The 9,603-nt window shown below is 30.9% G+C and overlaps 1 protein-coding gene across 1 annotated transcript; it reads right to left on the minus strand.

The window, feature by feature from the left end:
* Positions 1-6,785: 6,785 nt before the first annotated feature.
* BDCG_06714 (uncharacterized protein) lies at positions 6,786-8,250 on the minus strand. The gene is made up of 2 exons (XM_045422465.1): positions 8,032-8,250; positions 6,786-7,975 (listed from the first exon to the last, which is right to left on the minus strand). The coding sequence occupies exons 1-2, from the start codon at positions 8,068-8,070 to the stop codon at positions 7,121-7,123; spliced, it is 894 nt and encodes a 297-aa protein (XP_045278103.1). The 5' UTR covers positions 8,071-8,250; the 3' UTR covers positions 6,786-7,120.
* Between the last annotated feature and the right edge of the window lie 1,353 nt (positions 8,251-9,603).

The raw sequence follows: 9,603 nt of genomic DNA on the forward strand, positions 1-9,603 counted from the left end.
TGAAAGCGATGGGCCGTGTGAAACCGCAACAGGGCCTTGGCGCGGCCGGGAGCGTGACAAAAATGCTCAGAAAAAGAAGTTACTGAAAGAATCACTGATAGCAGAATTATATATTAATCTATTCTATCAGTCTGACTAATATTAAAAAGGCTTTAGAAAAGTTATTCTGTGTTATAATAACAGATTCTTATACAAAACTCTCTTAATAATTTCATGAATATCTAGATGTCTTTTAACAAGATAATACTACAAATATACTTCTCTTACAAGACTCAGAAGTAGATCACAGTATCAAGTTAGAAAAGAAGAATAATAAGAACTCTGAGTCATCATAAGACTCTCTTTATAACATGTCTCAAGATGAACTTCTTCTTCTTCAGAAGACACTTAATAATCTGTTGAATAAGAAATTTATACATGTTAGTAACTCTTTCACTGCAGCTTCTATTCTCTTTGCAAAGAAATCAGATAAAGAACTTTAATTCTGTGTGAACTATCAAGAATTGAATAGATTAATTAAGAAGAACTGCTATTCTTTATCTCTTATTAATAAAACTCTAGCTCATATTGAATAAGCTTAATAATTTACAAAACTAGATGTCATTGCTGTGGTTCATAAAATTCATATCACTGAAGAAGATGAATGACTTATAGTATTCTGAACATATTATAATTTCTTTAAATGAATAGTTACACTCTTTAAACTGATCAATGCTCTCAGTACATTTTAGAAGTATATTAACTGAGTACTTCAGAATTTTCTTAATGAATTTATATCTATATATCTTAATAACATTCTCATCTTCACAGATGAGTTCAGAAAAGAATATCAAGAACATGTATAAAAAGTATTACAATAATTATAAGAGACAGAACTATCAATAGATATTAATAAGTATGACTTTGAAGTCAAGAGTATTAAATATCTAGATTTTATCATAGAAGCTGATAAGAGAATTTGAATGAATTCTGAGAAAGTCTCTGTCATTCTTGAATGAGAAGCTTCACATACTGTGAAAGATGTATAAAGTTTCATCAGATTTACTAACTTCTATCAGTAATTTATATAAAACTTCTCAGATATCATAAGATCACTGATAGAACTTATTAAGAAGAACTTAGTATTTCAGTGATCAGCAGACACTGAAACTGCATTTATACAGATGAAGAAGATGTTCATTAATATCTCTCTACTAATAATATTTAACTCTGATTACAGAACAGTTATTAAAGCTGATTTCTCTGACTATATAATAGAAGAAGTAATATTATAATATGATAATGAAGATATTCTACAATTATATATCTTCATATCTAAGAAACTGAGTTCTGCTGAATGCAATTATGAGATCTATAATAAGAAACTTCTTATAATTATACACTATTTAGAAGAATGAGACTCTGAACTTCAAAGTATCTCTGAATTTGAAATAGTCACAGATCATAAGAATCTCAAATACTTCACAACTACTTATAAACTCACTGAATGACAGATAAAATAATCTGAGTTCTTAAGTCACTTTCATTTTACAATATACTATCATTCTGACAGTCAGAACTCAATGACAGATGCTCTCTTATAATGAGAGTAAGATATATCATCTGATATAACAGATACTTACTGAATGAACTGAGAGCATCAGCTCTTGAATCTGAAGATACTAGTTAACTAAGATAGAACAGCTCACAGCACTATATATACTTCTTTAATTAGAACTATCACTGATATCTCAACTTCTTCTGAATCTATATTAGATGAGCTATAATATACAGCAGCTTAAACTGATAAACTTCTTCAAACACTCACTGAAGTAGTATATTACGAAGCAGTCTGATTTCTCTCAGAACTATATATAAGAACTGATATCTCAGAATATTCAATCAATAATAATAACACTCTATAATTTTATAAATAATACTGAGTCTCTTACTATGAACTCTTACACACTCAGATAATATAAGAGATGCATGATTTATATATAACTGATTATTCAGATTATAAATAACTGTTTAGAATAATCTTCTGAGAGTTCTACTGATCTGAGATATTAAACAGTATCAGATACTTCATCTGAAACTGTAATCACTGTTCTTCTATTATCTTATGAAAGAACTGTAGAAAAGATCTATTAAAATTACTTAATATCTGTGATTAGACTGACCGTGTGACCGTGTCTGAGACCAGAACCAGATTTTTTGATAGTCTCATTACCAATTCGACTGATCTCATTACACAGTTTTAACATTAGATAGTAGTCTCATACTGTCTCAGTGAGACTTACTGTCCACTCTTGTCACATTTTTCAAATAAGACCATGATTTTCACTTCTCAATTTAAATTATTTTTATTGCTTTAAATGACTTTAAATCTCATTTGAGTGTTATCAAAAAGCATTACTTTTTAAAAAATTAAAAATAGTCTAAAAAAAACCTTAAAATGTCTAAAAATAGTAACTTTATGCCAAGAATGAGACTAAATAAGATCAAATGAGATCACTTTCTCATTTTTTTCAAGTCATGGTCTCATTTTAAAATCTGATATATAGTCACTTTGCATGTTTTTTTAAAAGCCAGTCCCAGCGGGATTCACGCCAAGAAATGTATGAGATCAGATCAAATGAAATCAAACGTGAAATTCATGATTCTGATGGCCAGTCTATCTGTGATAGAATCTAATGAGATATAGTAATTAACTTTGCTGTCAATCTATCTAAGAGTAAGAGTTGTAGAAACATTCTGATTATTGTAAATTGATTGAGTAAAGATATAATATTGAAATCTTGTAATAAGATAAATACTGAACAAGTCACTGACTTTTTCTACAGAGCTCATTCTATTAAATGCATGAATTGCTGAGATCTATAGTATTGAATTAAGATTATTAATTTGTAAGCACTCTCTGAACAAGAATCTCTCAAGTTCTCAAGATTATATACTATATGTCAACTGTCTATCACTCTGAGACTGATAATATATTAGAATGAATAATTCAGACTGTGAAGAATTATCTCTGTAAGTTCTGCAATCACTTATAAGATAATTAACATGATCTTCTTCTATATACAGAGATTACTATCAATGATTCAGATTTATAATGATCAAATGAATCTTGAACTGATCTTAAACTCTGTTTTGAAAATTCAAAAGAGAAGAACATCAAAGCTGATAATTCATCTGCACTGAGTTCCTGCTCATATGAATATTCATGGCAATGAATTGGCTGATTCAGCTGTAAAAAAGAGTGCAGAATTAAGCAGATCTATTCAAAAAATTGTGTTCTGGTCTTTTATAAAGAGAAAAATAAAAGAATCTTGTTTAAACAAGTGGAATGAAAGCTGGCAGAAATAAAAGAAGAGTATACATTATTCAAGATTTGAAACAAAACCCAAGTGGAAATCTTGTTCAATTAAATGTAAAAAGAAAATATTCTCATCTATAATACAGCTGAAACTAGAACATGAATATTTCAAATCTTATATACAAAGATTTGATGATAGATTTGACTCAATAGAATGCTCATTCTGCAATACAAATGAGAATCCTGAGCATATTGTAATGCACTGTGCATTATACAATAGTCTCAGAGCCAGATTGAAAGAGAAGTATGATCTAAATCAATTAAATATGAGATTCTTATTCTCAACTGAGACAGGAATTAAATACTTAATAGACTTTCTATCAGAAACTCAAGCAGCTACAAGAAAATGGCTAAATTCAGAATTATCTGAATATGAAGAGAAGGAAATCAACCAGATATAGTCTGTTAAAACAGCTATATACTATCTTTTAATAATTTGTTTTGTTACAGTCTTTCTTTATTTTATCTTTTCCTTTCAATTTCTTTCTGTCTATCTATTTAATGTGTCTATCTTTGAGACTGTGTTCTCTTTTCCTTTGTCATGATATTGTCAAATGGTTTCAAAGTATCAGATGATGTTAAAACACTGTAATTTGTAAACAGTTTTTGTATTCTGAGCTGGAATTTTCTGATTTTGCATATCTGAAATTGATGAATGTATAATAGTTAACTTTACAGATATAGGAAAAACCCTGAGAACTAAAAGTTCTCAGGTAGATGTCATAGTCTCTGACTGCATACATCTATAATTGAAGAATAATAATAATAATAACTATCAATGATTAAGATGCTGTTTTAACAGATATAAGTCTGTTCTTTCTTACACACAGTTATCACATGAAGATGTTAGATCTTCTAGAGATTACACAGTTCACACTGAACTCTCACAGTCTGATTCAGATCACTGATAATATAGTAATAAAGCTCTGAAACATCTGTGACTGAGCAGAAGTCTTCATAACAGCTGTGAAACATGATTAAGAGAATTGAATCAACATTCAATAAGATTCTACAGAGTAGTTTAAGATAGAAGATCTTATATAGTTGAATCTCAAGAATATATAAATCACCTGTTCATCTTATATACTAGATTACTATCATGTCAGGTATAAAGTAATAGAAGTTCTAGATAGTTATAACTACTGTCTTAACATATCATCAGAGATTTATAATGTTTTTTACATAAGTTTACTCTACTGTACTATCACTAATCTATTTTCTTCTTAACTGACTTCTGACTGACAATCACTAGAGATCATAGAAGAAGATAATGAGCTTGAGTGAGAGATTGAAGATATTCTTAATAAGAGATTATACAGCTGCAGCTAATAATATCTTGTAAAATGAGTTAGCTATAATTAACTGATCTGAACTCTGAGTTTCATATTATCTGAAACAGCAGCTCTTGACTGATGAAAACTGCTTCTGAAAAGAGAGAGCTAATGTTACAGACTGTACCTGATCAATTATATAGACTATTCTGTTACACTTCACAGATTTCAATCACTTCATTCTTGAATATATATGCTCTGATTCTCAGTTATTCTTGATCACTTATTCTCAGCTGTCACTTCATTCTCAAATATATACACTTCAACTCTCAGTCATTCTTGATCACTGATTCTCAGCTGTTATAAATATATATAGATTCTTTCACTCTGAAACTTCACTGTGTACATTATTATATACATATATAAATATTCACTTTAATCACTAATTCTTGCACTTTCTCTTTTCTTCTCTAACATTTTTCTCTGTGTTATATAAGATCTATCAATATCATATCAATCTATTCAGTGTAGACCTCTTACATATTTAACTATTATACTAATAATATATAATATTCTAATAATTTTATTAATAGAGATGAGAATGAAGTGAAAGTTTAACTTAAACTGAGATATTTATCACTATTACTAAGAATAATTATAAGAAGAAATAATTAAGAAACTTATAATTATAAAATATAAAATTATCAGATAGTTTAATATCTCTGCTTATAGTATATCAGAGAAGTGTAGTTTCTATAAGAAAGTAAAGAATAAACTTATATAAGAATATATTTAATTATATCATAAGTATTATTAATAATTATTATTAAATTCTGATTATATAAGTAATCACTGAATAAACTGAATAAGACTGAATTTAATCTTCAGTCTTAGTCTTATTCTGATTTTAAAAGAATGATTATCTTTTATAGTTTATTCTGAGAAATTACTCTTATTTAGACTGATCACTGAGATTATGAATTTTATATTTAATCTCATTTAATCTGATCTCATACATTTCTTGATGTGAATCTTACTGAGACTGACTATTAAAAAAATATGTAAAATAACTATATATCAGATCTTAAAATGAAATTATAACTTGAAAAAAATAAGAAAGTAATCTTATTTAATCTCATTTAGTCTCATTCTTAATATAAAGTTACTATTTTTAGACATTTTAAGGTTTTTTTTAGACTATTTTTAATTTTTTAAAAAGTAACACTTTTTGATAATACTTAAATGAGATTTAAAGTCATTTAAAGCAATAAAAATAATTTAAATTGAGAAGTGAAAATCATAGTTTTATTTGAAAAATATAATAAGAGTAGATAGTAAGTCTCACTGAGACAGTATGAAACTACTATTTAATATTAAAACTGTGTAATAAAATCAGTCGAATTGATAATGAGACTATTAAAAAATCTGATTCTGATTTCAGACACAGTTACACAGTCAGTCTACTCTTATTTCACTATTCTTGTATTAAATCTGATCATTTTTCACATCATTTCTCTCAGAAATAATTCATTTTCAGATTTTTTTGATACTTGGTCCTGGTGAGACTCACGCCAAGAAATGTATGAGACCAGACCAAATGGGACCAAATGTGAAATTCATGGTCCCGCCGGCCAGTCTAGTAATCTCCCTGCAATGCTGTAGATGCTTAATTACAAGTCGGAAAAACTACATTGAGCAAACATGGTAAACAAAGCGAACGGAACGGATTATCTTACTTCCGAATATATTTTGAGAACACCCTTTTATTCTGGAAATAATTTTGCTCTGGCATGCGGGTGGATATGGTGAAATATAGACTCTACTTAATTGAGCATATGTAGATTACTTGACTTGCTTTAGCAATCGAGAACCCAGCGCATTTAGGCTCTGCAGAGGTGAGAAGAAGTTGTATTGCAGTGACTGCTGGAGTGACGTATATCCGCTAGTCGTGGTGTGTGGGCTTGGAGAAGCTTTTGATGGCGGAAGGTAAAATCGGTAACAGGCCCGTGATACTGGAAGCAAGGCGAGGGGGCTTTGGCGAGTGCAAGATCAATGAAATAAATTTGTAGCCGCACAAATTCGTGTAAGATGATTTGTGGTTAGGATAAGCTTTGGATGTTGATCCTATACAAGATTGAAGCGCGTTTCATGCAACAGCCTTGACGAAAGTAGATGTTGTGGAACAAATTTGGAAAGGTAGCTCCTTGACGAAGAAATCTATTAATTTCACTAAGTTAAGTTAACTATGGCCAGGATCATGATGATTCCCCCAAGTGGCCAGGCGATTCAGTTAGCTCGGCTCGCGATGAGTAGATGCTATGGAAGACGAGCCCTGGGTCACTGCGCAATGATATCACAATATGCAGGCACTGCTTTAATTGATGCAAAAGATATCTAAGATGCACGTGCTGCCCAAGTCCAATCCTATTATTGTCATGCCTCACTCAATATTCTTCATCGTGGCATTAAACTTCCATTCCACAGCCCATCCTCAGTCAATCCATTGCCCAGTTGTCAATGCATACATAATTTGGGACAATTGCCACTCCATCTTTGGATGTTTAGGGATCCGTTCAAACAACATATCTGTAAACAATACTGCAGTCCACCGTCTTGTAGCTAATGCTGCATATTCAAATCCTTCAGGATAAATCCCAGCATCACCCCAGTCAATCAGCCAAACCTTGCCCTTGGGGTCCAGTATCAAATTCCGGAGTGCAATATCTTGATGTGTAAGAACCAACTTATCAAAACTGAACAGTGGAACAGTATCTGGAGCTTGCTTGAAACTTTGGCAAATTTCAAGTTTGCGGTTAAACCAAGCCTCCATTGCTGTAACATCCCTGAATGGACCACCTCCTATATCACTAAACCAGCACCCTTTGGCCTTGCAAAATTGACAGTCTACCGGGCCTGGTTGTTGGGGTACCTGAGCTGACTGCAAAGCAAGAAAAATAGAAGCCACCTGGGAAACAACATCTTCGCGCTGAGCCTGACTTAAGTCCTCCCAACAGTCCTGGATAATATCGCCTTCAATAAAATCCATGATAAAGTAGCAGTGGCATCCGAAAAATGTGTCTTGTGTCTTGATATTGAGAACTCGATGAACTTTAGGGACCGAGATTGATGTTTTTGCCTCAACTAGCTTCATAATTTCTGCTTCACATGGTCGTACAAGCTCCCCTCCTTTGAGAACCAACGTGCGGGAGAGGCGCACAATACGTGTTCCCTGATAGTCGTGGAGCAATGGCGCAGTATTGAAGAGTTCGATCAGAGTTTCATCGGGGACTTTGGTTATATCGTAACCATCGAGGGGAAACTCGGTCCCAGACTGTCTGCTCGCAAGCTGGTAGAGCATCTTCTGTCAGCAGCTTCAAGATTATGGCGGAGGATTTGCCTTACATCAAAATTGGGTGTACCAAGACGTACAACCTTCGTCATTTCGCAGAGACTTTGTGGATTATTATCCTCTCATTAAAAGTTGAGCAAGCGAAATGCTCTCGAGTATCCTGCTTTTCTTTCCTTTGCTGATGTTTTAAGTTATCTCAGCAAGCTCAGACGCTTCTCCAGATATTCATTGCTGTTTTAACACTGGATTGATGATTATGTCATGAGCTAACCTCAAATAAGTAATAAGCTAATTCAAATAGTAAAATCAGGTCATATAAGTGATAATATCTTATAAAGTGTCTGAGAAGAAATAATTTCTGATTATTAGTAATACAGAAATAATTTACTCAGTACTCTGAGTATAAAAGAGAATTTTAACTCAATTTTATAGATTCATTATTTCTGTATTATTTTAGAATCTTAGAATAATAATATTCTCACAATGTATCTGATTTTTATATTCATATCTCAAGTTCTTAGAATAATGTCATGCTCCCGGCCGCGCCAAGGCCCTGTTGTGGTTTCACACGGCTTATCACTTTCATGTGAATAATTTTATCTTATCTGAACCGGTTTTCAACCACTCTATAACATCATTCAAATATATCATAGAAAGATCTGATTGATGAATATAAGAACTCTGCTTTTATATAAGGTCAGCAGATTACTCTTTCTTAATAATAAAACACTGATGAGATATCACTTCAACTATTCTTACTTATGAAATGAGAGAAGAGTATCTACTTATTATCTATATAGAATAGCTAGATACTGACTTCTTATTAAAGAAATCAGTAATTCATTTTTCTTTTACTGAAATATATATAAGAGTTATTATATATCTTATATAATCTTCTTAGTATACTAAGTATTATATCTGTAATATTCTTGTAATAACTCTGTAGTCTATAAGCTTACTATTTAAGTAAGATAGTTAAGCTCACTTATACAGCTTCTTAAATAACTATCTCTATATAATACTGCTGACTAGTCACTGTTTTAATTCTATTATATTATAATTTAAATTGCTTAATCTGATTATATATTTGAATTAGTTAAGCTTTAATAAATTAATATAATCTTATATACTTATACTGAGACTGATCTAATTTCATTTTCTGAGAGAAATACTATATTATCTTCTAGAGTGTGTACATCTTTATTCTGATAGAAATCTGAGATTTCTGAACTCACTGTATATTTTAATATAAGCTCTTTAACTGCTTTATCACTGTCACAGTCTCTACACATCTATATCTATTATAAAAATAGAGAGATTAAGATCAGAGATTCTCTGAGATATAAGAGAAATATCTTATCTGAATTTCACAGCTTTATCTGTATTCTTAAATGAAAATTCTGTCTTAATCTGAGTCAGTATAATACTTATAAGATATAAGTAATATACACTGTTAATCTTCTTGAAGACATCTCTGTAACTACTTAAGTTATTAAGAAAAGAGAGCTTGAGTGTATTAATACTATTATAACTTAAGAAGAATTCAAGAACTTTCTATTAAATTAAATTAAAGATCACTGTAACTGCAGCTTTATAGTAATACAGCAGTTCAACTTATTATATTA

The sequence above is a fragment of the Blastomyces dermatitidis genome, assembly GCF_000003525.1.
Source record: "Blastomyces dermatitidis ER-3 genomic scaffold supercont1.7, whole genome shotgun sequence".
NCBI classification, from domain to species: domain Eukaryota; kingdom Fungi; phylum Ascomycota; class Eurotiomycetes; order Onygenales; family Ajellomycetaceae; genus Blastomyces; species Blastomyces dermatitidis.

Coding starts and splice junctions, on each gene's coding strand:
- BDCG_06714 (XM_045422465.1), bottom strand. CDS start 8,070: ATGACGAAGGTTGTACGTCTTGGTACACCCAATTTTGAT. Junction 7,976..8,031: donor TTGGTACACCCAATTTTGAT/GTAAGGCAAATC, acceptor ATGCTCTACCAG/CTTGCGAGCAGACAGTCTGG.